General features: G+C 45.9%; 3 protein-coding genes across 5 annotated transcripts; 2 read left to right on the top strand and 1 right to left on the bottom strand.

The window, feature by feature from the left end:
• The first annotated feature begins 151 nt into the window (after nucleotides 1-151).
• Nucleotides 152-23,702, top strand: LOC105678278 (uncharacterized). Of its 2 annotated transcripts, none has more exons than XM_012377475.2 (3): nucleotides 152-323; nucleotides 21,036-22,325; nucleotides 22,916-23,702. In XM_012377475.2, exons 2-3 carry the CDS (start codon nucleotides 21,044-21,046, stop codon nucleotides 23,080-23,082), a joined length of 1,449 nt encoding a protein of 482 aa, XP_012232898.2. In that variant the 5' UTR covers nucleotides 152-323; nucleotides 21,036-21,043; the 3' UTR covers nucleotides 23,083-23,702. The 2 variants fall into 2 exon arrangements, with proteins under 2 accessions (XP_012232898.2, XP_012232900.2); XM_012377477.2 differs by lacking the exon at nucleotides 152-323 and adding an exon at nucleotides 16,499-16,652.
• Nucleotides 1,100-3,788, top strand: LOC105678279 (G kinase-anchoring protein 1). Of its 2 annotated transcripts, none has more exons than XM_067356533.1 (6): nucleotides 1,100-1,572; nucleotides 1,712-1,777; nucleotides 2,092-2,314; nucleotides 2,406-2,663; nucleotides 2,749-2,903; nucleotides 3,000-3,788. In XM_067356533.1, the coding sequence occupies exons 1-6, from the start codon at nucleotides 1,399-1,401 to the stop codon at nucleotides 3,030-3,032; spliced, it is 909 nt and encodes a 302-aa protein (XP_067212634.1). In that variant the 5' UTR covers nucleotides 1,100-1,398; the 3' UTR covers nucleotides 3,033-3,788. The 2 variants fall into 2 exon arrangements, with proteins under 2 accessions (XP_067212634.1, XP_012232901.1); XM_012377478.2 differs by having other exon boundaries at nucleotides 1,104-1,572; nucleotides 2,068-2,314.
• On the bottom strand, nucleotides 22,374-26,058 carry LOC105678280 (uncharacterized). Its single transcript, XM_012377479.2, has 2 exons — nucleotides 24,187-26,058; nucleotides 22,374-24,004 (listed from the first exon to the last, which is right to left on the bottom strand). Exons 1-2 carry the CDS (start codon nucleotides 24,385-24,387, stop codon nucleotides 23,783-23,785), a joined length of 423 nt encoding a protein of 140 aa, XP_012232902.1. The 5' UTR covers nucleotides 24,388-26,058; the 3' UTR covers nucleotides 22,374-23,782.
• Nucleotides 26,059-26,065: the final 7 nt, after the last annotated feature.

Consider the following 26,065-nt stretch of genomic DNA (forward strand, 5'->3'; position numbering starts at 1 on the left):
GGTTTAATTTGCGGCAGATTAGCGTAAACATATAGGAACAAATTGTGAGTTTATATATGCATGAAAAAGGAGGCGGTTTTATTAGGTTATAATGGCTCTGCATGTTTTTTGCCTGCACTTGCACCTTTCTATTTGCAGACGAGTGCTAAATAACCAGTAGATAATATGCTTACTTCATTTTAAATGCAGAAGACGCACAACAAATGTAAAGTGTTATTTCTTTTATAGACATAAAATTGGTGAAATCAAGTTCTTTAGAGGAAGCGGAATACATTCGATAAGAAGATGCATCAAGTTTCATGAAATTAAAGGTAGCGAGCTAGGTGAGTTTTTTTCATTTTTTGAACCAATGTGCGTGCGGAAATGCAATGATTCTGCAATAAATTTTACATCTTGATAATTACTTCTTCATAATTTCAATTGATTGTTCTTACTTGAAATCAAATCGCAGATTGAATTCTTCAATTCTGAAATTCTGAAATTAGGAATCTCAGAATCTAAAAGTTATTTCAGTCCCATATCACATTTTTTATAATCTACTATGATGCAGATTTTTTATTGCAAAAAAACTTAGCCGGTTTAACTGGAAAGTTTTTATGCTGGGAAGGTAATAAATACATTTTTCGTATTCTTTACCTATTCAAAACTATCAATATCACGAAAAAAGCTAAAAATTACATTAATTTGTGCATATAAAATTCTTAAGATTTTTGAGGTTAAGATTAAGGAAGTGTAGTTCTATTTCACACATAAATATTTTTATACGTAAACATTTAAGGTTTATTCCTTAATAATAAACAAATTTTATTTAATATTGTCTTAAAAATAAAAAAATTGATATGTTAACTAAAAATAAGAGTATAATAATAATCGATATATATATATATATATTGATAAAAATGATTAAAAAATTTTAAAAACTAATTTTCTTAAATTTTTTTCTTAAATAGCAGCAAACAGTTTTTAATATAAATCTAAATATACATAACATATTTGTATGATCAAAGGTTTAAAGTTTGCGCTCAATAGCGTGAAATCGCGTGGATGTTTTTCATCACGCCATAGTTGGTCAGCCTGTGTCGCCGGGAGCGACCGGAGCAGACCGGAGCGGTGCAATATCGCTAATCGCCGCGGCGCGTCGCAGGCGTCGCGTTTTCAGCGTATACGTCGTCGTCGTTCTCGACGGCGCCGTTCAATTTTTCTCGGCGCGCGTTCCGTTTTCCGGTCGCAGGGCCGTTTTACGTACCGCGACACCAACGTCGATATTTTTATCATCGGCGGCGTGATTTGTCATCGTCTCACGACTTTTTTTACGGCGCGCTTAGTCTGACAGCAGAAATACTCGATCCGTTGTCACGTCAGCTCCGACGTGCGTTTCGTTCACTGTCAGACAGAAAAATGGCGACCGCCGTGCCATCACGATTCGCCGTCCTCAGCATCGAGGACGACGATTACAAGCCGAAGAAGACACAGAAAAGTGCGACAACGAGCAAGACTAACGTAAAGAACAAAGGTGATAAGCCGAAGCAGCAACAGCAACAGCAGCAAGCGAACAAGAAAAAGCAGAACAAGGTAAGAATGTCTATTATTGCGTTTTTGTTTTTGATTAGCCGGCGAAACGTCAGCCGGATACAACGTTACGGCGGGAAATCTATGTATTTTAAATCTTTGTTTATTATCTGGAAAGGTTATAAGTTTTTTTTGGTTTTAGGGAAAGAAGAAGAAAACAAATAGTGATGATCAACAATGGGAACAGTGGAAGCAAAAGGATACAATGGTAAATATGAATTATTAAAGATATTATGTAAGATTTATTTTTTACATATCGTTTTTTTTAATCCTGTGGCAAAAATTTGCATACTTAATAAATGTTTCATAAGTCTTTTAAAATACTTTTTTTTATTTAATGAATTTTTTTGAAGCATTTTTTATTTAATGAATTAATCATGAGATGTGTGATAAAAAATGTGCATAAGTTATTAATCTGGAAGATTTTGTCAATAGTTCAATATTTATAATTATTTATTTTCCATTTCTTATATTTTCCAACCTTATGAATTTCTTAAGGCTGTGGAGGAAACATTTGAGCAGGAATTACATCAAGCCATCTTGCTGTCCAAACTGGCGTATGAAGAACAATTAGTCTCAACGAAGATCTTCACAGCTAAGACAGAAAAAGAACAAGAACAAAGTAAGAAATCAGGTAAAAAATCGAAGAAAGCAACAATGTCTTTGGAAGAGTTTAATAGCATGGGGACAAATGTGGCATCTACAATTACATTAACAAATGAATCTGCAGACAATAAATCTAAAGGTATAATTATGTAGTTAAATAACTTAAGAATAAATAGCAAAATTATAATTGTTAAACAAGTTTTTTTGATTCATAAATTTTTCGATTTTAGAATTAGATGCAGAATTCTTCGAGAGAGTGGAGAAGGAAACGAAAGAAGAGATCACAAAGGGAAAAGAAAAAGATATGCTGAAAGCCAGATTTAATAAAATCGACGACGATATAACATCTGCGCAATTAAGAGTGGAAATTGAGAAACGCGACGAAATAATCGACCAGTTAAGAACGGAAGTGCATAGGTTGAAAGAAGAGTTAACACAGGTTAAAGAAAGAAATAAAAAACTTTATCAAATATTATCACATGGCGAGAGTAAGTATTTTTTAAGATACATCAAACAGTATATATTTTAAATACGCGAAACATATATAAGCTTGTTATTTGCCGTTACTTTTAGTGAAGGATAAAGCATCTGTATTAGCTGAAGTAGCAAAGTTACAAGAAATACGAGATGAACTGACGTCCGAAGTGACTTCTTTGCATGCCCAATTGGAGCAAGAAAGATCTAAAACACGTACATCCAGTACGGATGTAAAAACATCCAAACAAACTGTAAGATTGATATAAACAGTAGTATTGATGAGTAGTTTTGATTATTCTTTAAATCTCTTAGACAATTATATACTTACTGTATTTTGCGTATTTCAGAACAAGAAAAGGCCGGCCAGTGAAAATGCCTAATTCGCTTTTTGCGAAAAATTATACTATTGTGATTTATTAATTTTAATTGATGATACATACCGATTAAGAAAGAATATTATGTTTGCAGAAAGAAATTTTGATCTCTTGTAATATATTTTTTACTTGCTTGTTAAATATAGATGTTTAAGGTACACTACATGACAGGTTTTGTTAGAACTTGATCATAAGCATATTTTAAAGTTACGATTGCAGCCTACGCTTGTAGCAACTTCCATTTCTATTTTTTGTTCTTCTTCAAAAGACTGTAACATGTATTTTCTTACTTTTAATTCTTTTTTACTAAGTTACATATTGTTAAAAGTTCTTCCAAAACGAGCATTTCATGTATCATCTTCCGAACTGCGTACCAACATCCGTGTGAATATAAATATATTATTATATATATATATATATATATATATATATATATATATATGTGTATATATATATATATATATATATATATATATATACATATATCACTTAAAATATTTTGTAATAAACATATTCTACACACTACTGCAGAAGTTATTGATCACCTTTATATATTCTCTCTATATTTTTATATAATCATCAATATACATTTTATATAGACAAATTCATTTCTCAACACAATTTAACAAGTATAAATTGAAACTCTACCCTTTTAACAATTTTTACTGCTATATCTCATTGTTATCTATTATATTGTATGAATAATTGTATAATGATTGTGTGTATTCTATATATAGAAAATAATAATTGTGTGTTATAATATTTTTCTAATTTTCTAATTCGTTTGACATCACATATTTTTAGGATATTGCAAAAATATGTTCTGCGCTGTGCGTAAACTTAAATTTATGGAACGTCGTAATACGCGAATAAAAAAGTTTTTTCTCGTAAAAAGTGTATGACGTGGAAATGCGATCTTTATTAACGAATGTAATATGATTCGGAGCTAATACCGTGATTTCCAAATTCGGACGACTCTGTTTTCGCTGTGCGATCGTCATCATCTCTACAATTTCCAGTCTTTTCAACCATTCCAGTGAGCGCTACGTCCATTCGCACGATACTAAGCTTCATCCGGATTATACGTGCGGTTGCGCATTTTTATGGAAATTTTTTTGTTCATTTTTTCTGCCTCGAGTTATTCCGCGTAAATTTTTTTTCAGCCTCGCTCCCGGCGACTTCAACATGCAGTTCGATACGTTACACCTCACGTTCCGATTCTTTCTTTTCTTTTTGTCTTTTTTTGTACGGCTTTGCTCCATCCGTTCACCAGTACGCGTAAAAAAAAAAAAAAAAGGATTTCGCCTATTCGCGTTAGCTTTAAATATAAATTATATGTCTCGTACAAAAATAAAAGCGGATTGTCTTATTTCGAAATGAATGATAGAAATTATATAGTTATATATACGTGTGTGAAATTGAGAGAATGATAATGACACTTAAACATTAAACATTAATTAAACATTTAATTCGGACTTTACTTTTAATATAACAAGCGTACGTCGATCTTTGACGCCGAGTTTTGCAATTTCATTGAAGAAGCGCGATCGTCGCTTAATAGGTCAGTCGCGGAAATCGCAACAATTATGTCGAAGAGACGGCAATTATTGCGACGGTTTAATTTCGGAGACTGATGCGTTGCAGCGACCCGGGCAGACGCGTACTTATCTTCTGACTGACAATGAGATCTTGACCAATAAAAGGAGCATTAGCGCTAAGTGGACGCCTCGCCTACTCGGTCATAGTCCTGTTTGCTACGCAAGAGCAGAGGGTGGAAAGTGCAAGGGGCGCGTTTAGCGATAGATATAACTGTCACCCAATTTACGATAGTTTCCGGTATATCGAACTCCTAAGAAACGCATTAGAGATAAACACGATGGCTCGAACATCGCACACTTTTCACAAATGTGTTCTGTATCTTTTACAATTAATTTAAAGTTTATTCTTCGCGATTAAGCGCTGATTAGACTAAAAAGACTCTCTAATCTGGGATCATATTCTATAAGATCTAAAATTAATTCGACGATTCTCTTCATCGCACAGTAATTAATTGCCGAAGTGCAATTTTCCGCGATTGCGCTTCTACTTTTGTGAAAAGTTGTTCTTTGTGATAAAACGCGACTTTCTCCAATCCATCGCTGCGCAAGGAGAAAGATGAGTGTAGGAAGGGTAGGAAGAAAGGGTGAGAGAGAGAGATAGATAAAAGTGACGGGAGGGGGGGGGGGAGGAGAGGACGTCGAAAGGGAACACGGTAGATTGAGGGTTTTAGGACGCGCGGCGGTACAGGGGGTGACAGTGGGGATTCATTATCTGACAGTCTATTGTCATTCCTGCGGGCTGAGATTTTGCTCGGGCCAAGAGTACCGTGGCATCACTACGCGCGCTATATGCACGTATATATGTGTGGTGAAATGCGATATCCTCTCTTGAAAAACACGTTTGTTGAAAAGTCGGGGATTTCAGTTGGCTGCATTTCCTTTTACGCACGTTACGTCGCGATGCGACGATGCACATTGCTTTCCCCGCCTTTATATTTATCCGAATGACACACCGAATTCGTATATTTTTCTGCTATCAATGATTTATCGCGTTAAGCTTTCTGAACGCCTCTTCACCACACATTTTCCATTCCTTCCACTTTTACACGCAACATACTAATTCCTACCTCAAACTTCTAAAGGCAGTAATTATTCAACAATTATTTAGCCATTTATTTTCTTCATATGTATGTGTGTGCGTGTGTGTGTTTATTCAGTTTCTCGTATGATTATTTTATTGAGTATTCCAATGAATTATGTTTGAACAGACATTAAGTCGCTATTAATAGCGAACAAAACGACTGTAAGGAATTAAGAATGCAAAATTACATATGTTTCCCTCCGTTTATTCGAAAACTCAATATTTCCACTTCTCTCCCTTGAACGGGGGAGCCATGCTGTGTATAATAAATTAACGTAAAACGAAGACAGTCTCAAAGAGACGACTTACTTGTCGGTATCACCATTATGACGTTATTTATCGAATATGCGTTATAGGGAAGGAAGAAAGGACGAACGGAAAATTAATTCGAACATTAGGCAGGAAAATTAAGGAGCTGCGCGGCGACGACAACGGCCGGGGGGGCTCTCGTTGTCACGACGTTATACGGCCCCATGTACATCCGCGGTGTCATTAACGCTCTCCCGCGCTAGATATAGCGCAAAGTGTGTCGTATATATAAATGTATATATTGCCGGGCGGCGAAATTAAGAATAACGAGAAAAGTATTTTCCCGTCGCGACGGGGGACCCTCGACGGAAAGGACGAGTTTTCCGCATAATGATAATGAGATCGCGCGATCGATCCTCGCGTCTCGTCCGATCGAAAACGATGTCCCCGGGAAGGGTAAATTGTCGAATGGCGACCTGGCTTCGCATAATTCGATACAATCGGAGCGAAGATCCTCGGGATCTTGATTTGCGGCCTGATTTCGCATCTGTTTTGCAAAAGCGGTTCAATTTAAAGGGACGCGGTTCGAGTGACGCGGATCCACGTCGTTAACTCAAGATGATAGTATATTAATTGAAGAGATTTTCATTACAAGGCTACGGAAAGCTCGTAATAAGCTCACAAGACCACATAATTTCACTCACATTTTGTATGTACATCCCACATTTTATATGTACAATATTAATTGAAATGTGCTCTTCAACTGCACGAATTTGAATTCATTGTTTATTAATATACTTCTTTAAATCGCGATATATAACTTTGTCACCCGAGTCACTCCGTATTGTCGTGCACATAGTGCACGAAGGCGGTGTGATTTAGGTCATTGAGCGATTATGATCCATATCGTCGCAGCCAGTAGACCTTTGAATGCCTAATATGTCACGAGTCAGATTACATCGCTAAGATCAAGTAGATCCCGCACAATGTATCAAGCGATCAAACGCGCATGCATATTCAGCGCGCTGTTCGGCAAATTGTCGCTTAAGACGAGATACATCCCGCGAGATACGCGCCGCTCGGGGTCCACCGGCGGAGCCTTATTATCATAAGCTTCGACCTTCCACGTCGACGGAAAATTTAATCACGTATCGCGCGTCGATTGTCCCACAAGAAAAAGAGTGCTCAAACGTTTTTCCCCCCCGAATATCGCTGTCGCTTTTATTCGATGACGACGCGACGTGTGTTATGCAAAGTAACGCGGCGAAACCCTAGTTCCGCATATGAAATTCACGCCTCGTTATAACGAAAAAGATCGAAGAACAAAGATGCAAAGGGACGTAAGAGCGTCGCGAGGGAAGTGTCGTCCCACAGTGTGGAAATCACGGTCGCGATTTTGATTGTCACGCGAATTCGGAGGAGGGATATCTCTCCAACGCATCGTCACGCACTCCGTTTGTCCGTTCGCCGATGTACGCGCACGCGAAACGATTAAAGTTTTAGAAGTATCGATTCTACCGCAACGGCGTGCGGCGTTAACGTTGACAGGCAGAGAGGGATCGTCAAAGAGCATAATAATTACTGCGGGCTCGCAGAGAAGAGGCTCAACCCTTTGTTCTGTAGTCATTTTACGAAAAGGGAGCGCGCGCAGGGGGTGGCGATGGGGCGGAGAGGACGGGGGAGAGGGGGGGGGGGAACGCCCGCCTCGCCGCGAAGGGGTTGTTCGCGGTTGGAGAGAGCATCCGTTTCGACCGCACCATTATGTAATTGATCCGAGCCTTTCGTACGGACGCGATCGCACACGCCGAACGGATCTTTCTTTTCGGAAAGAGAGGTGCAGGCGTGATTTCCGACACCTCGGGATCATCCGTTGAACAGGAGGGTCCCGCGCTGAATGAATGAACGGCGGAAAGAGGCAGGAGACAATTTTGCAAGTTTTATTTAAAGACGATCGAAATGCGCGGAGAAACGCCCTCGGCGCATTTTACGTTAATTTCCGACCGAGCAACGTACGAAGAATTTAATTTTTAGCATATTTTCTTCGCTATGCGGTAATTTTATGTACATCATTTAGAAAGCCGACTGGAATGCGCGCGGAGAGACATCCGCAATACATTTATGTCAGTTTTGCCAAGTGCCACGCGAGGAATTTAATTTTCGAGCGCAGCTCGATGCGGCGCGATTTTTCTTTTTTTTTTTTTTCGCATCGAGATTGCGACGGCCCGAGCGCGAATATAATTTAGAAAATCCGCTCGTTACGGAGATCTTTTTGCGCGTGCCAGATCCCCGGGAAGAAGGGGGAGATCGCGTTGCGCCGGGCGCGTGATCCGCGGATTCCCGAATTCGCCGGAGAATTATAATTAACAGGGGCCGATGCGTGTAACGATGGACACAATTAGAAAATGGTATACAGCGCGGATTCCAGCCTCCCTCCCCCGCCCGGCACCGTCGATACGGTACGATTAACGCGCGCCCTTCATTATTCATATTCGTTTATATGTTCGTCGCGGTAGCGGCGGTGGCTGCGGCGGCGTGCAGCCCCCGAAAAGACAATCAAACGGGAATTATATCACCGGTCCGCGAATTTGCCTCTCGCACACGTAGACAGACACAGACACACACACACACACACACACCTACAGACTTGCACTGCGACGGTAGATATTTAATTAAAGTTGTTTGCGCGACCAAGTTCGGAAACTTCGGGGATAACTTACCGTCCGGGAAGCAGCGCGGGGGACGGGGCGAAGAGGAGGGAAGACCGCATTTAATTGTTCCCGCATTAAATGCGTCCTTCGAGTTACGCTCGTCATCGTGTCACCGGAAGTCGCTATCGGGCGATGCGTCACCGTTGCCGCGCCGTGAAATTTATTAATGCCGCCGTCCAATTCTCCCCGCTGCTCGTCTCCGCCTGCACTGGGAATATCGTTACGCATAAATATAATATAATATTTCGTGAGTTTTTTCACATTTTTTTTTATGCGCACCGCCTTCTCCTATTTTACAGGAATTAATTACAATTTTTTTCCTCCAAGTTTCGCGTAATAATTGTTCGTAATTATTGCTATTCATTTCCAAATGCTGGAGAATAATCTCTTATTCCGCGAGGAAAGGAAGAATAAAATGTACGAGTCCGGGAATGTCACGAGGGTCACATATAGATTCGGCGGGATAAGAAACGGCGGTGGCGGTATTCGTGCGGTGTTTTGAGAAACGGGAGAGGCCACGCGAGACCGCGTAAACGTATTCGTGTCAAAAGCGGCTCCGGTCGAGACCCGAGTTATCCTCTGCGACCCCACTCTGTCATCTCGAACTTACTTCGCCTCCTTTCAGCCGCGCCGGCCGTGGCTGTTATTTCATACGCGATATTCTACCTTTCCCTCGGAATATTCCACCGAGATTTTTGCCCCGTCGTGCATAAAATGTGAACTGCATTATCGAACATATATATCGGAAGCGGATAGGTCTTTAGCCCGATGGAGACGCGCGTAAATGAGATTCACACGCGTAAATGAAATGCATTCCAATTCCAACTTCTCGTAAGAACAGGAAACTTCAAGATTCTTCGGAATAAAAACTTTTTTTTCCCCTAAGATTAATGACAGATTTAAAACTGATTTGTGCGAATACGTTTAAATATGCTTAAATCGTTGTTGATAAAATTTCTTTCTGTATATGTATGTGCGTGGCGTACGAATACTTTACAAGTGATATTAGGCGCAACGCGCTTAGCGCGCGGCGTCTATCATTCACGGTTGCGCTTTATTTCCGCAAGAAAGGAAAAAAAAAAAAAAAATTCTCCGGCACGATGCACATTAAAATCTCAGTCGTGTACTCTGAATGCGAGCGCATGCATGCGACCGCGAACGCCTCGCACTCTGGAAAGCTCGCCGCGATAAAGCTTCCGCCGCTTCCACGATGCTGCTCGTGCCCGTTGGGTCGCGCGAAGATCTCTGAAAGCCCGTCGCAATGCGCCGGATTATCGCGTTGAAATTTCGTCAATTAAAACGCGACTCTGCGTCGAAACGGTGCTAAAAACTGTAGTCTTGAAAAATGTTTATCCGTTTAATTAAAAGGACATAATATCGGATTACGGATTAATAGATTATAAATCGCTCTCTATGCGATTCGATGTCCATCGTTATTCCGCAAATCTGACTCGATATTTCCAAAAGTGGATTCTTTTTTGAATAACAAATATTATCCAATTCTGACAGTACCACTAAATTGAAATGACATTTTTAATATCATATTTATCATTTAACGTTAAATGCATTGTGTGAGCAGTAAGAGCAAGCTAACGCTTACTATGCTCTTTACTTTATAATTTTATTTATTTACATTTTTTATTTGAAGTTGCAACAAGAGTCTTATCGCTAATTTCTAAATGAACAGATTTCAAAAAGCTGGCGAGCGCTCGGCTAACTTATCATTTCGGCGATCGATTTATAACGATTTGATATGCAAAGAGTGTAAGAGAGAGAGAAAGAGAGAGAGAGAGAGAGAGAGAGAGAGAGAGAGAAAGAGTAGCTGGAAGGGAAACAGAGTCATGATAACATCTCCATAAACGCAGTCGCGCTTCTTGATTCTTAAGGACCGCGTCGAAGCAGCTTCGAGCTCATCGCATCTCTTGATGCGAAAGGGCGAAGGAGGGGGCAAAGCGGATTCGCAGGATGCGTATCCGGCAACCTGCCGACAACAAGGATCCAATATGGGAAACGCGCCGATGTGTACGCGCGCGTGTGTGTGTGTGAGTGTGTGCCGCTCGTACATACGCGTGCGTGCGTGCGTGGGTCGCGTTAAGTGTAGCGTAGCTCTATGATTCTCACCCGGCACCCAGGCTCGTTCCATCCACCCACTTTCCGCCCCCGCGGACCGCTTCTGTCCCCCTACCAACAGCGCTCGCGCGCGCGCGAGTCCCCCTTGCCGCTGCGCGTCCCCCACGGGTCCTCCCTAAACCGCCCCCGTGTCGTGTCCTCCCTCCCTCCCTCCCGCCGAACCGCCGCACCACGTCGTCGCTGTCACCAGGCTGGCAGTCGCATCGTATCGCAAACAAAAGACGAGCGAGCGCGCGCCACTCATCGCTCGCGCTCGATGCGACAGCGAGTGACGTCCCCCTCCCCCCCCTCCCCCCTTCCCGGCGTCCTCCGCCTCCTCTCACCCTTGCCGAGCCCGCGGCTCTGGTCCACCCCCGTGGTCCCCCGGACTACCGTTTCCCCCGTTCTTCTCCCTCGCACTCGCGCGACTCCTCCTCGTCCCTCTCGCTCGCTCCGCGCGACGACTCATCCTCCTCGTCGCTCCAATTCGCACCCTTCTACCCGACACGGATACAGTTAGACGGAAAAGGAGGGACGGGCACGATCGGAACGACGGGCCGACAGAGACGGCGGCAGAGACTGCTACTCTTCCATCCACTCTCTGCCTTCCATCCGGTCTCTGTTGTCACCCCCTCCCCCTCTTTATTCCCGTCTCGCCCTCTCTCGACACCGACGCTCTGCCTCTTCTCTTCCGCGGCTCTACGATTCCTGCCTGCCTGCCTGCCTGCCTGCCTGCCTGCCTGCCTGCCTGTCCCTCAACCCACCCCCCTGGCCTACTCTTCAAGCCTGATTCTCCCGTTATTCTCTCTCTCTCTTTCTCACTCTCTCTCTTTCTCTCTCCCTCTCTTTTGCGTCCCCCGTTGCTGTCCCCGTTTTCGCCTCAGTTCTCTTACACCAACACCCTTCCTCTCGAAACCCAAACCATCAGCGACCACCACCATCATCGTAGTCACCCACACGCCGCGCGCGGCGGGCTCCAGGCAGGCGTACACCGTACAGCAGAGCTATCTGTTGTTATCACCAGTTATTTGCATCCCTTCGTAGTCGGTGGGGCGGCCGTCGCTCTCTACCTAACGCTTCTGCCTGCCGCGAGAGAGGACGACTAGTAGGTGGTGATGACAGGAGGGGGTGCGCGGGGAGGGGGAGAAAGAGAGAGTGCGAGAAGAGGATGGGCGCGGAACGCAGGGGAGTGCGCTTGAAATTCTCGGGAGCTTTACTTCCCGGGAATATTACGCACCCCGCTGCGAGCTCTCACTGCGAGCGCGCGACTCGAGTGATTCCTCATCTCTCGCCCTTTTCTCTTAAACCGCCACCCATCTCGCCCGTTCTTCTCCTCTTCCTCTTCCTCCTGCTCCTTCGCCTCTTCCTCCTCCTCCTCCTCCTCCTCCTCCTCCTCCTCCTCGAGTCCCTTTCGCGCGCCCCGCGCGCGCGGGACGACAGATGCGCAACAACGGGGATAAATCTCGATTAAACGAGCGTGCGGCCGGCGCTCAAAACGAGGCCGCGATTTCGCGAGCCGCACCGGAATCGAAAGTCTCGATGTAAGAAGGAGTGTATGATTTGCGGAATTCTTATATTCATTAAAATTACACGGACCTTGCGTGTTATAAGTTTCCTTTTTTTTTTTTTTTTAAATAGAAAATTGCACCTCTGAAATAAATCCCTCTGATTATAGGCTTCCTTTATTTTTGCCTTAAGCTCTTCACGACAAGGGAAATTTATTATTTATGTAGATACCGCTGCACGCTCGACAAGATTAATGATCTATTTGAAGATTTAAGCGCCATGAAAATTTAATGTTTTATAAATAGGCGATAAAGAGGCCAATCGCGGCGAATGGCGTAACTCACGTCGCAGATTTGTAGGAAGCGTTTATTAAGTGCGCATTACTGCACGGTATCATCATCACCCCTCGACCGGTTCACTAAGCTCGGATTAATTCGCGGGGGTGCGGAATGAATAATCGGGGTTGGACACGATGACGCGTCCTTGGGAGACCGGCGCCGAGATCGACAGCACCGGACGAATCGAGTCCTCGATTTTTCCACGCCGCGGGGGACGCGGGCGGGAAGGGTGGGCGCCGAGGCGGAGATGCCGAAGAGATCTGGCTCTCTGTCTGTAACCGCATTGTGCCAAGTGCCCGTATCGGCGAGAGGCGCGTTGTCGCTCTTGAATTCCGCCTACCACCACCACCCCCCCCTCCCCTCCCCCCGAAGGGATGGAGGTAGGACAACTGTGGTTGACGAGGGGGTGGAACGCCGCGAAAGGATCGCGATGGGAACGGACTCCAGGCGGGATTGCAAAGGGGGAGGAGGCGATAGGGGACGAGAATGGAGGATGGATGCCGAAGAAAGAGCACTGTGACGAATCGCCGATGTTTAAAATTCCCGTGAGAGCTTCGCGGTTTCGCGCTCTTCTCTCTCTGTCTCTCTCTCTCTCTCTCGCCGCGCGAGAAGGCTTGTGTTGGAAACCGGTGTTGGGGAACGAGGCGGGGGGGGGGGGGATGGTAGATCGGGGTTGCAGGGGGTTGCGACCGGAAAGGTGGTTGTGACGGCGGCGGCGGTGGTGGAAGAAGCGACGCCGGGAGGAAGGGTTGCAGTCGACAGATTGCCGCGGGGACAAATAAGAGTGTATCCAGTCGCCGAACGCGACGAGGCGAATTTCGGGTAAATTGTTTCCCCGCACCCTCTTCCACTTCCTCTTCCCCTCGCTCTCGCCTCTCTCTCTCTCTCTCTCTCTCTCTCTCTCTCTCTCTCTTTCTCGCTGTCTCCTCATGCTGCCTCTTCGGGTACTTGAGCTCGGAGAAGAGACTCTCCGAGCGCCGTCGAATTGTCGATTGAAATTTAGGGTGCTCGCTCGCGAAGGACGAGGTTGTCTTCCCTGCGGACTCACAACCGCCCCCGTGATGTCTCTCTTTCCCTTTAATTCTCCTCTCGTTTCTCTCTTGGGAGCAGCGATTCCGAATCGCCGCGCTGCAACTTGCCCGCTAAGTTCACATCCGCGCGCATAATAATCTTCTCTCTTAATTTGCTCCGAGCTATTCATCATCGAAGGAACAATCGCGTACGTCAGATTGAAAGTGATTCGAGCCCAATGTGAGAATTAAATTACTAAATGATAATTATGCAATCCGCGCCCTGCGCGCAATTAGCGAAGAGCTGATAATTTCGCATGAAAAAAAATAGCGTGGAATAAATCTTCGCGCAAAGCTTCATAATTCAGAAAATTGATTTTGGAAATTGGATATTTAACAACGTTGTTTTTGCTCATTAAACTCTCATGTGAACCGCAAGAACATTTCGTATCTTCGAGCATGCTTGAAGTGTTGAATTAGAATCTCAAATCGTTCGTATCCGTACGACTTTCAATTCGCAATTTAATTCGCGTAATTTTCCCCTTATCATTGTCGAGGAAATAAAAAGAAAAGATGAAACTCAGAATCTGCTGGAGTGTATTTGCGGCGGGATGCGAGAGCGTCAACTTTGAGAAATTCTTTCCATAATTAATGAGCGGAACGCGTGTCGCGGGTGCGTGCACGGATTTGTCCCATCCTCTCTCCCTCCCCCCGTCGAATCGGACGTCAAGAGGGGGATGAAGGGTGGAAGCGGAGCGCCGACTTGGGCCGTCGAGTGGTGCGAGCGCTTTCGCGCGCTACTACCCCTCGCGGCGGACCCAATTAGCATCGTTTCACGTACGGCGCGATGTAAGTGGTCATCCAACGCTCTGTGCCGGACAAAGAGAGCGCGCGTGTGCGCCGCAGGAAAAGTCTCGGTAAATAATAAATGCGCGCAACGCGTCGCAATAAACTTTCGGTGTATTATTTATCACCTCGCCGTTAATCGACCGCTCGTACGGTCGCGAAAGGACTAATTACCGTTGTCGAAGGAAAATGCCTGACTCTGCTCCGCTGCGTCAATTTGCATTATTTATTAAAATATGAAATTTTTCGAAGAAATATTTTTTATTATAAATACGTAGAAAGTTTTGAGGATTTTTTGGGCAAATTATCACCATTAATAGTTTGAGATTTCTGTCAATCTTACGCCACGAAACAGTTGACACTTTCAGTATGTTTGTTATAAATATATTTTTTCATTAGCCGGGACAGTGCAAATAAATAAACATAATAAGAAAAGTTACGCCAATTTCTTCGCGATTTCGTGACTCGCGACAAAGTTGCAAATATTTATCTAGAGAAAGAAATTGCTCGGCGGATTTATCTCGTGGTAGAGAACATTTCTCGTCGCGAACATCGAGCACGGTGATTGTGCTCTTTCGATCTTCGACGGATTTGGTGAAACCCGATGTGTATTACATTTGCGCATGCATACGCGGCTTCCCTACCTATTGAAAAGCACATCGCTCATTGAGGTACGTTCCCATACACGGCTCTGCAAGCTCCGCCGCGCGCGTAACGCACCGTGAGGGAAGCCCCCGGTATCCTTTAAAATCTAAATCCGTGCGCGAAGGGTGCGGACCGTTATCGATCCTCTTTGCGAAATTTAGAATGTCGATGCGCGCGGGGGATCGATCCCCCTTTTCGCGAATATTTGCATTTCCGTTGTCCCGTGAAGAAAATCGGCATTCGGTCTAATTTATACGAGTAATTAATGCAAGATTATTTAGACAGTAAACTTTTTTTTTCCGCGCTGAGAAAACACGAGAGTAAATAAAAAGATTTCGATGTAAAGGAGTCAAAATTTTTCAAATTTAATATTCAGGAATTATTTCCCAAGGAGCTTTCTTATCGTTACGCAAAGTTGTCGCTGCAAAGAAATTTTGATAATTTGATAACATCCGGGATATGCAGCTCTTCCACTCTACGTTATTTATAGCTTGACGAGTACCCGACAAAGTGCACGACTCGCGCGACGTGAGTTTTTCAATTCCATTCGGTATTTAGAGATCGGCGCGATCCGGTCCCTTCGCGGCGACGTGCAAACACATTCCGGATACATACGTTCGTCGAAGAGATACACCGGAGCGGAGAAGAGCGGAGGAACGAGCCGCGTTAACGTTGGAGCGCATCCACGCGGGGGAGAAAGATTCTCCTTCGCCTATATCTGTTTTCCACTTTTTTTCCCCGGCAGGGCTACTGCGAGAGAGAAAGAATGAGCTTCTCGTTCTCTCTCTCTCTCTCTCTCATCCCCCGCGTTATATTCTCCTCTTTTTTAGTGCCGCCCTTCTCCGGCTGCGTTACTCTTTCTCTATCTGTCTATCTTCCTCCCGTACCATTCTTCGCGCCGTGAACGCGTCCCTCCCTCCCTCTCTCGCCCCCGCCCCCACCCTCTTCCGCTTCGTCTTTGCCTCGAAATGTGGCATTCAACAGGGCTTCCACGCTGCTTGCGGTGGTGCGGAATCCGCGCCGGTTTGCCGCTACGCGCGCGGCCGGGGGCGGCGGGCGCATCGGGGAAATGATGCGCAGATTGGCCGGATCATCTCAAAAACCACCAGCCCTCCCGCCTCCGAGTCCTCCTCTGCCCCCCTTTCGTCCCCGTCGCTCTCGTTTATCCTCTGCCTCCCTCGTGCGCGCTTCCGCAGGCAGCGCTCCCCGTTACTCTCGCACCCTCGTCGCCGACGGTCGCCAAGGGGTGGAATACAGCCCCCACCGCCGTTATCCCGCCGTCACCGCTGCCACCGCCGCCGTCGCCGCCGCCACCGCACCCCCGTCGCCGAACAACCATCCCGACTGCCACGCAGCCGTCGACGACGAGTGACTGAGTCCTCCGATTATTATCTCATTTGCCGCCACGGCCAGCAGCACGCGTCGACACCGCCGCGCGGCGCACTCCCGCGACTGGGATCCATAGATCATCACCCCCGGGGTCCACCGTCGTTCACGAAGCGGCGCCAACTTTGAGGAGCCCCGTCGCGTGTGCAGGTGAGTGCAATTCTTGAGGAAACAACGCGGGCACGCTCTTTCGTCGCGTGCCGTATCACCGGTGACACGCGAGGTGATTTCGCAAACGCGCGGAAAAGTTTGCCGCGAAACGGATTCCACGCGCGATCCGCGAGTATCATCGGTGTTTCGATATCTTTTTTTTTCTCTTTTCAGATTTTGTTTTTTTAATATTCGGAATGACTGGAAGTGGTTTACGGTTTATTCTTCGTCGCGAAAACTGTTATGTCGATTGATTGTTTCGGGACCAGAAAGTTGTTTCTCGGCGCGATTTGCAAATTGGAATTTACGGTAAAATATTTTATTTGTGTGACATTTTAATTTTTAAATTTAATTAAATAAATCTGGACTGGCATCAGTTGCAAACTGAGACGGTATTCCTCTCCTGCTCGACAAAGCGATGCAACTCTCTGTTGCACCTGCTACGGACTGTACGCATCGTCTAACGATACCGCGGTTGCACCGCTTAACTGACCATTTAACGTACTCACCGTTAAACATCTGTTGTGCACGGCGCATCTGCATGATAATCAAAACGATCAATTTTATTCTGTTTTCTTTGTACAAGAGTGTTGCGCGATTAACAGTCACGATGGCCGCAATGATTTTTATCACGTGTCAATGATCGCGCTTGTTTGTCGGCATTACATCGATAATAGGTGATTACTATCCTCTTTCAAATTTTTTTCTATATTCTCACAGCTCTCAGTATGTAAAAAAATTTATTTTTTATGCAATAATATTTAAGTGTGATATTTTTATTAAGTTAATGTCTCCTCGAGAGTGAAATTCAATTCTTATAATATTCATTTCTTTCCTATTGCATTTATTATGCTGAACAACTATTCTGTGGAATTTTTCCCTGCAGTTTACGATTTTGATTGATTTAAGAGCGCTGAATAAATAATGGCTGAATAATGATAATAAAATATCAGAGTGCAAAGTCTGTCCGAAGTGGCGGAGGACCGTGCAGTGTCAGACCGTAATTATTTCCCGGGGGACGCAGCCTCCCCAGGACTCCTTCGCGGTCCTTCGCCGAACGCATTCCTTCGCGTGGCACGGAGAGGATGAACGTTTGAATTACGCAAAGAGTTCAACCGTAAAAAAGCTTGGATTCTGCTGTGACCAACGGTTTTTTTTCTCCTTATATAGAGCGAGAGCATTTTGCCGCGAGAGCGCTCCGCAATAAAAATATTTATGTGGACGGTAAAAGAAGCGCGCGCGTCTCTCCTCGAGGAGGAGTTAAGGGAGCGAACTGTACCGTGCAAGAATAATCGGAACAGAGATACGAGAATTTAATGTTGTTCAGATTTTATTGAACGTTGTAATTACTTGTGTTGCGCTCCTTTTAAGAATGATGCGTGCAAAATTTAGTTTTAATTCATCGCGAATTTTAATGAGAGTCCCACGTAAACTGTTAAATCAATTCTTGAACGAGATTATCAGGAAGAGAAAATCATTGCCTCGATGACGTTTCGGTTTATCTTTTCATGCAAGACTTGCATTACACAATATTGTTCTTAATTCGAATTCGCAAACAAAAGAATTCTCGAGCGGGTTGACATGCTCGGACCGCGGTAGGATGCAGATGTAGGATGTACCTGTTCGCCGAATATTTCCGGAGTACTTTCAGAAATAACATTTACACAAGCTAACTATAGAAAAATATGTAAAAATGGTTGGCGACCGAAAACATCGGGAATAGCTGCCTTGGGGCGGAAGAAACGGCACGTCCGCGACATCCAACAATGCGAAATAAAACAGATGGCTGCAAATTGGATGATAGCAATTGTGTCAAAATATTTCTTTTACGACGTACAATTTTTATGGGAAATACCGTATGCCGGCGACAAGAAAAATACCGTTGCCGCTAGCGATCTCCGAAATGGAAATGTTGGCCAAAAGGTTTTACACAATGGAACTGTGTAAAAGGTGTTTCGGAGAAAGAATCCAATAAAATATAAATAGAATATGATAAACAAGCTGCAAAGTCCTGTAAATAAAATACATTAATGAATACATTAACATTAATAATATAGAAAAAGAGCGGCGACGCATTGTCAACTTGAATAAAAATCAATGAATGAGAGGAGCGGTTCATTATTTGATACGCTGCGCATCTCGCGATGGAGATAGCGATGATAAAGTGAATGCCGAAAGGAGGTTACAGAGATAGGAAGAAGAGACAAATAGAGAGAGAGAGAGAGACACAGAGCGAGAGAGAGAAAGTAAGATACTGGAGGATCAGAGTTTAAGAGAGCAACGGGATGACGGTGGCGGCGGCGGCGGCGGCGGCGGCGGCGGCAGCAGCGAAGGGAACGGGGCCGGGAACGGGGGGTGGCACAGGCCGAGGGAGGTAGAGCAGCGCGAATGCAAATATTCGCAGCGACAGAGATTGAAACAATCCGCCAATTAGAATCGTCGACGCGAACGGGATTATGCAGATTCGCACCGCCCGCCCGGTGGCGGACGGGACTGGCAGCTGCCGCTGCCGCGCGAGAGCGAGCTTAATTCAATCCGCCGAGTTGTCTTATGAATCGTAAACCGGCCTTCCCTCGCGCGCCGCGTGAAACTGAGATCGTCGTCTCTCGCACGGAGACGGGAAAACGAGGACGAGGGCGAGAACGACGATGGAGACGACGCGAGCGACGGCGTCGGTGCGGATCCGCCGCCGCCGCCGCCGCGCGCTCCATTCGCGCTCGCACTCGCCTCAAGCGGAATAATAATATAACGCCGGCCCGTAAAGCTCTCTTTACGGTCTTTAGAATAGCCGCCGAGCCGAGGTATCATTGTCTCTCTGAACGAGTTTCAGCGCGGAAAAAAAATCACCGACTCCTCCTCCCCCCGGCAGAACTTCCTCTCGCGGTAACTGCGCTTCTCTGGTGAACGCTTCTCTGTGATCGTCGGTCTTCCGGAAACGTCGTGAAAGCGGCGATTATATTTTTCTCTGGAAAAAAAAGAGTCGGGCGTATTCAGCGAAATTTAATAATCAATTTTCATTAATTCGATCTTTCATAATCACTTTCCTTCGTTCTTCGTAACAGGGACACGAAAACTTTTTCAATGACCGCGCGAGAAGACGCGCGCGGTCTTGTCGCCGCAAACTGCAACTTTGACGTGCACCGCGCGATACGGATGGATGGAATTATGGCCGCGGCGAGCGCCGGCGACGGGCGCGTATTTATCACGAAGAGTAAAACTGACAGCAGTCCATTTCCCGTTCGTCCTGCCTGTCTGGCTGAACATAATATCTCCTGACGAAACAACGTGGACGCCGTTTGTTTGGGAAACAATGGACCGAAACAATGCCCGATCCCTCTCCCGCTCTTTCTCTCTCTCTCCCTCCCTCCGTGAGTGAGCGGACGAGCGGATACAGACCTCTCTGCTTTCCACGCCCCGTTGCTCTTCGGTCTTTCTGCCGCGTCGAGATCCTTTCAGGGACCTCCGTTTTCTTCCGCGAAGAAAAATTTCTTCCACGAGTTTCCACGATCGTCGCGTCGCGATCCGAATCGTCATCGATTAAGACTGCAAAAAGTGAAAAGTCAAAGTGCTCGAAACTGTCGTTTTCCCTAATTTATCTTTTCTATTTGCAGACTTTATGTTAAAAGACTGATAAAAATTGTGACAAAATAACATATACGTATCGTACGATAGAGTAACGCAACGGTAAAACAATTTTTGATTAACAGATATTTGCAGCGTGAATTTCGCGAATTTGCAGAGAGATTTTTCCGACGCCAGCATTAATTAGAATGTCTGCATCGAATCCGCGCGAGAAATTCTCTCGATAACTTCGTGAGGAATTCTCGCATTACGGGCGAAACCGAACGTGTACTTGACAGAAATTAGTATTCCTTAATGGATGACGTGATACCGGGCTGGTTCATCCCGTCCCACCGTAAACGCCGCCTTCCTTGGTCTTAGACTTAAGGCTTGGGAACCATTCAATTAATTTCAGGAGACAATAGTAGCTCACTTCCACATCGGCGAGCCGCGCTTGTACGCGCCTCGTACACAGTCATTACATCGTCAAGCCCGTACTGTTCCGTCGTGCACAGGATATCCCGAGGTATCACTTAGAAAAACGAGATACGCGAATCCATCTCCAGGCGTTTTAATCAGAATTAAAATCCTCCCTGCTAGTTTCCTCCCCCCCCCCCCCGCGATGCGTTAGAATGAAATATCCTTTCGGCTCGTAAGGCTGAAAATAAAAATCTATTCAATAAGTGCCGAATCTGTTAAGATAAATAAAGACTAAAAAATTAACTTGGTAAAATATAAAACTTGGTAAAATAAAACCAGAAAATTAGTAATGATTAAAGGTAATGCAATATTTTATTTGTTTTTTTTTTTTTCACCGATCAGTCGACGAAATGACAACGACCACGGGCGATCCGTCGACCCTGAAGACCCCGGCTTCTCTGTCGGGCGGAGATCTCGTTTCCCGCTTGTTGGCGGCCACTCCTCCGTACCTGTACAACGTGCCGCTGACGCCGCACAGCTTCTTCTTCAGTGAAATGCTGCGATCCTTTGTGCAAGCCAAGGCGGAAGCGTCGTCGGCCGCGGGTAGCGGCGGCAGCGGCGGCGGCGGCGGCGGCGGCGGCGGCGGCGGCGGGACACCGAACGCGCCGCGACGTCGAAAGCGATCCTGGCGCGACGCTCGGGACCGGCCTCTGGAACTCACGACGAAGGAACGGCCGCATCATCATCACCACCATCATCACCATCACCATCCGGACAAGTACTACCACACCGCCGCAGCGCAGCAACCGCCTCAAGTGCCGCCGGAGACGCGTCTGGAGAACGACGGCAAGCGACCCGACGTCTACTCCGACGCGGAGACTAAAGCCACCGCGTTCGATCAGAAACCTACGTTCGGCGCCGACATCCTGAAGCCGATCGACGAGAACAAGACGGAGTATCCGCGGCAGCACGGCAAGAACTACTTCGACGAGCGGCCGCGGCACTTTGAGCAGGCCCAGCCGCCGGAGAACGTCTTCCCCGGCGGCGAGGCGCGCAAAGTCAAGCCGGAGGAGTCGCAGCAGCTGGAGCGCACCAGGAATTGTACTTTCGACAGCGGCAGGGTCTACGACGACCGCTCGAAGAGCATCGTGGCCGGCCAGGAGGCGCCGCCGTTACAGCTGCCGGACCAGAAGAAGCTGGACTTCGCGCGGGGACCCTTTCTGCCGGGCCTGCCGGGCCGAGGCTGCGACGGTGTTCTTCAGGGCGTGAAAGGCTTCACGCTGCCCAACGGTATAACCGGCCCGGCGGATTTTCTACCCGGACCGTTGTGGTACCCGCCGTACCCGATGCCGCAGTCCTATCCCGGCATCGATCCCCTGCATTTTTTCATCGATCTGCGCGTCTCCGGCCACATCTGGGACCGCAAGCACGCGAACGAGCGTCAGCTACCCTTCAAGAGCAAGCACTGCTCGGCCTTCAGTGTGCCGCAATCCAAGGAATACGGCAACCGGCCGTTGAATCTCACCCGCGACGAAGCCGCGACGTCGAAGAGCACGGACGCGGAGAACACGCGGGGCACCAACTACATACTGAAGCACCTGACGAAAACGTATCAGGATATACAGCAAACGAAGCTCTCTAGGATGGACTCGTCGTCGGAGAACGAGGAAAGTTTAAAGGAGGCGCATCAAGGTAAGAAATGCTGTCTCATTTGTATTCTCGCTGTCTTTTTCCCTTGAATTTATTTCTGTTTACTTGCTATTCTTTTCTGTGTACTTTTCAAATCAAAATCTATTGCTGAAACTAAAAATCGAAATTGGACAATTTTGCTTAATGCTGGCAATTTGTCTTGAAACATTTTTCGAATGGTGATAGAAACATAGTTATCGCTGCGTTTATTTTTCTGTGTGCTTTTCGGAATCGGAGTTAGGCGATTTTGTTGAATACCAGCAATTTGTCTAAAAAGTTTTGAGAATATTAATAAAAATATAATTATCGCGGTATGTTTTTTATAAAATTTTAAATATCTACACTAGTGAAAAATTGTGTAAGAAGAATTAAGATCAGCTAGCATCGCCGAGTCTTGAATTCAAAGCGTAATTATTGCCTTGAAGGCATTGAGTTTATATTATTATAATTTTGAAAATTCGCTTTTTTTATTTTGATTTCTTTAATATCTTGAGAGAAATGCAAAACGTTGGCTTCGCTATTTTAACGAACGAAAGAGACGTATGTATCCCCGCATACGATAAAACATTCGCAATTTCGCGATGTTTTTCAAGCTGGCGAGGATATCGCGAAGGTAGAAGACGCCGGCGGTACGGCGACGAATTCTGAAGAGGAAAGGAAAGACCTGCGGGCTCTGATCGGCCTCGAATTAGTGGTGGACTACGTGAAGGAGCCGAAGGGCGACCCGCCGGCCGAGCAAACGTCGCAAGTAGCGGAATAATAACTTATTTGTAACGAACGCGACTCCGCGCCGGACGGTCTTTAATCATTTTAATCGCTAAAATAGTCGTAGCGTCGTTATTCGCATTCTCCCGTATAACACCTCCAAAATTGCACTTCGCGATCGCATTCTTCGCCATAATATAGCACCTCCGACAAAGCAGGAGTCACCTAATTGCACGAGACCGGATCTTCTTTTTCTACAATGTGCGATATGTCTTCGTTCGAGGATATCGAGAATATTCGTTGCTTATTCGATATTATTTTTGCAGAAATATGTATTTCTCACCAGTGTAAAAGACTTCCGTATTGCACACAAAGATTTCTCGGATATTTATAAAATTTTATCGTGTTTTTTTTTTACAATTTTAAATGCACTTCCAGAATAGTATTGTCTTCACTAACTTAATTCTTCTGTACAGCAATCAGACAGTTACGAATAATTTTCTTAGTGAAAATTGAAAGGTCGTGAAAAGACCTCATCGGAGTGGAACGGCTCCGATCCGAATTCAATATGTGATATGCACTGTAAATATTATAATAACATTCCGATGTATCTATATGTATCGATAGAAGTACCCATTGTTGTAAATTGAATGTAATAAAAGCGATTTAACTGTATGACATCTCGCTCGATCTTTACCAGCTCGCTTCTTCGCGAATCAAGCGGAAAGAACCTCATTAATTTTAACGCGCGAATCTCACGACGAGCTGTCGTGATTAGCTATTACGCGAAGCTCCAAGATCACTTCGCCCTTGTTGTTCAGCTTCATCAATTTCCGGCCTCCTTGCGGAACGAGAACGACGTCGTCGAAGCTGCTTCTTCTGGCAGCCGGCTCGGCTAATCTGTAGTACGCGAATGGTCGATCCGCGTCCCTGCTTAACTCGAGATACGGCTTTTCCGGTGCAACGACAGTGTATACCTAACGGAGCGCAAACAGGCATTGTCAAATTTACCCGCAATGCTCGAGTACAATGAATACCGTGCATAAATGGATTCGCTTAATAGAATCCAAATTCCGTTTGTAAAAAGAAAATGTAAAGAATAGGAGGAATCTTTACGTTTCTTTCGTAGAGAATCTCCGATTGATAATCGCTCACTGACCTTCTTAGTCGGAGATACGAAGTTGTCGGCGGGATCCCCGGCGGAGAAGGCCAGATTGAGATCGCGAGAGGCCTGCTGCTCCGCGATCGGATAGATCGCGTCGTTGCTTCGCGCGCCGTCGAAATTCTCCAGGTAATAAACCCTGCCGTCGGCGCAGCCCGCGATGGAGACGGCGATCACAAAGAGAATAGCGTTCTCCATGGCCTTCGGCTCGCAGATCCGACGCACGGACAGTCCGCGAAGATAATGGAGCGAAAGTTTTCAGCGCCACGGCAGATGCACGGACTCGCTAATCCGCGGTAAGACGATTACAGGTCGGCGCGTGTGGGATCAATTAATTAAACGCGTATGGCAAAGGGAATGACGTTCTTGCGTGGGTGGGATTAAAATGGTCCCGTTCGCACAAATACCGCCGATGACGTATCTCCGATGTCGAATCTCTATCCCGCTCATAAATAATTCCGCACGGGAAGAATCGGTTTGGAGAATGCGCTAATTACGAGCGCCGTCGTTTGCAGCGTGAAGCATTAAGAAGAAACGTAATACGTCAACAGGTGATAGCGCCGATTGTGAGTAAGAAGCTAAAAATAATTCGCGAAATACATTGACGTCGGAAGCAGAGGACCTTTCGAGATTTACTCAAGCTTCGAAAAACGTTTATGCGTTGCTCTTGGAACATCCCGTACGCTCGATCGCACACATCCGCGCAAAGCGGGCTGTTTTCCGTTCCTTAAAGGGTCGAGGGCCGACGAGAGACGCACACACGCGTTATTGGGGCGCGACGAGAGATTAAAAACGACTTTTTTTTTCCCCGAAAGGATCGCTTCCATTGCGACCGGGGTGGTTGCATCGCCGGCCCGGGGTCTTGAATAATGCATGAAATTTGTTCCCCGGAATCGAATCGCGCCTCGTCACCGGCGCGGCGGCACGACGACAAGAGAGCGGGCATAAATCTAAATAATTTCAACCCTCGAATTTTTATTATTCCTATCACTACGATAGGCGCACACGCGCACACACGCACACATACACACACACGCATCCCACTCTTGCGGCCCGCGCGTTGAATATGCATGCACCGCGCTTTCCACACTTCACCAGGAGTGTCGGACCTTTGTGCAACTACCCCGTCGCGGCCTATGCACATTGCGCTTCTTGCATTGACCTGCACCGCCGATCCGTGCACAGCCCTCGTACTCGTTAGCATTACCGTTACATCGTACAGACGTTCCACAAGAGCGTGATACGACGAGGGGTTTATCAATTTCGATTGTATGAAATTTTTCACGCGGATTTAAAGCGTGTATCTCAATTTTAATTCTGCAACTGATAGTTTCTGGATGAGAAAAAAAAAACATATCAAGTGTATGTTTCTTTTAAACACTGCGCACACTGATAAATGCGTCACGCAATACCGCTCAAGAATTTATGACAGATAAAATACTTTAGATTAGATATATAGCTTCGAATTTTTCCCACGATTTATCAACAACGTGCGATTAGATTCTTCCAGTTTGATACCGGCACGAGAGCATAGCGCGCCGGTATACCTTCGTCTTAAGAAAAATCTAATATCTGAATTTTCCGAGAAGTTAGTCATTACTCACCCGACGGATCGCGATAAATCACAGAAGGAATTAACGAGCGGCGAAGATGACACTGGGTCTCTCCCCCCCTCGTCCCGTCCTTTTCCTTCTTCGCCGTTTCCAGCCCCGCCGGGGGTGAAATATAGCCGGCAACTTTTCTCATACTTGAGAGTTTTCCTTACGGCGTATGCCGCCGTACCGTATCGTACGACGGCGAGAGTAGGGGGAAGTTATGAAGTAGTCGCGGGACGAGTGCTATAACGTAACACCGCACGGAGACAAGACGAGACAAC

The sequence above is a fragment of the Linepithema humile genome, chromosome 6 (assembly GCF_040581485.1).
Source record: "Linepithema humile isolate Giens D197 chromosome 6, Lhum_UNIL_v1.0, whole genome shotgun sequence".
NCBI classification, from domain to species: domain Eukaryota; kingdom Metazoa; phylum Arthropoda; class Insecta; order Hymenoptera; family Formicidae; genus Linepithema; species Linepithema humile.

Excerpts from the sequence above, each read along its gene's own strand:
- LOC105678279 (XM_012377478.2), top strand. The coding sequence starts at position 1,399 with ATGGCGACCGCCGTGCCATCACGATTCGCCGTCCTCAGCATCGAGGAC. Across the intron at positions 1,778-2,067 it reads GGAAGCAAAAGGATACAATG|GCTGTGGAGGAAACATTTGA; the intron begins GTAAATATGAAT and ends GAATTTCTTAAG. Across the intron at positions 2,664-2,748 it reads AATATTATCACATGGCGAGA|TGAAGGATAAAGCATCTGTA; the intron begins GTAAGTATTTTT and ends CGTTACTTTTAG.
- LOC105678278 (XM_012377475.2), top strand. The coding sequence starts at position 21,044 with ATGACAACGACCACGGGCGATCCGTCGACCCTGAAGACCCCGGCTTCT. Across the intron at positions 22,326-22,915 it reads TTTAAAGGAGGCGCATCAAG|CTGGCGAGGATATCGCGAAG; the intron begins GTAAGAAATGCT and ends ATGTTTTTCAAG.
- LOC105678280 (XM_012377479.2), bottom strand. The coding sequence starts at position 24,387 with ATGGAGAACGCTATTCTCTTTGTGATCGCCGTCTCCATCGCGGGCTGC. Across the intron at positions 24,005-24,186 it reads TCGTATCTCCGACTAAGAAG|GTATACACTGTCGTTGCACC; the intron begins GTCAGTGAGCGA and ends GCGCTCCGTTAG.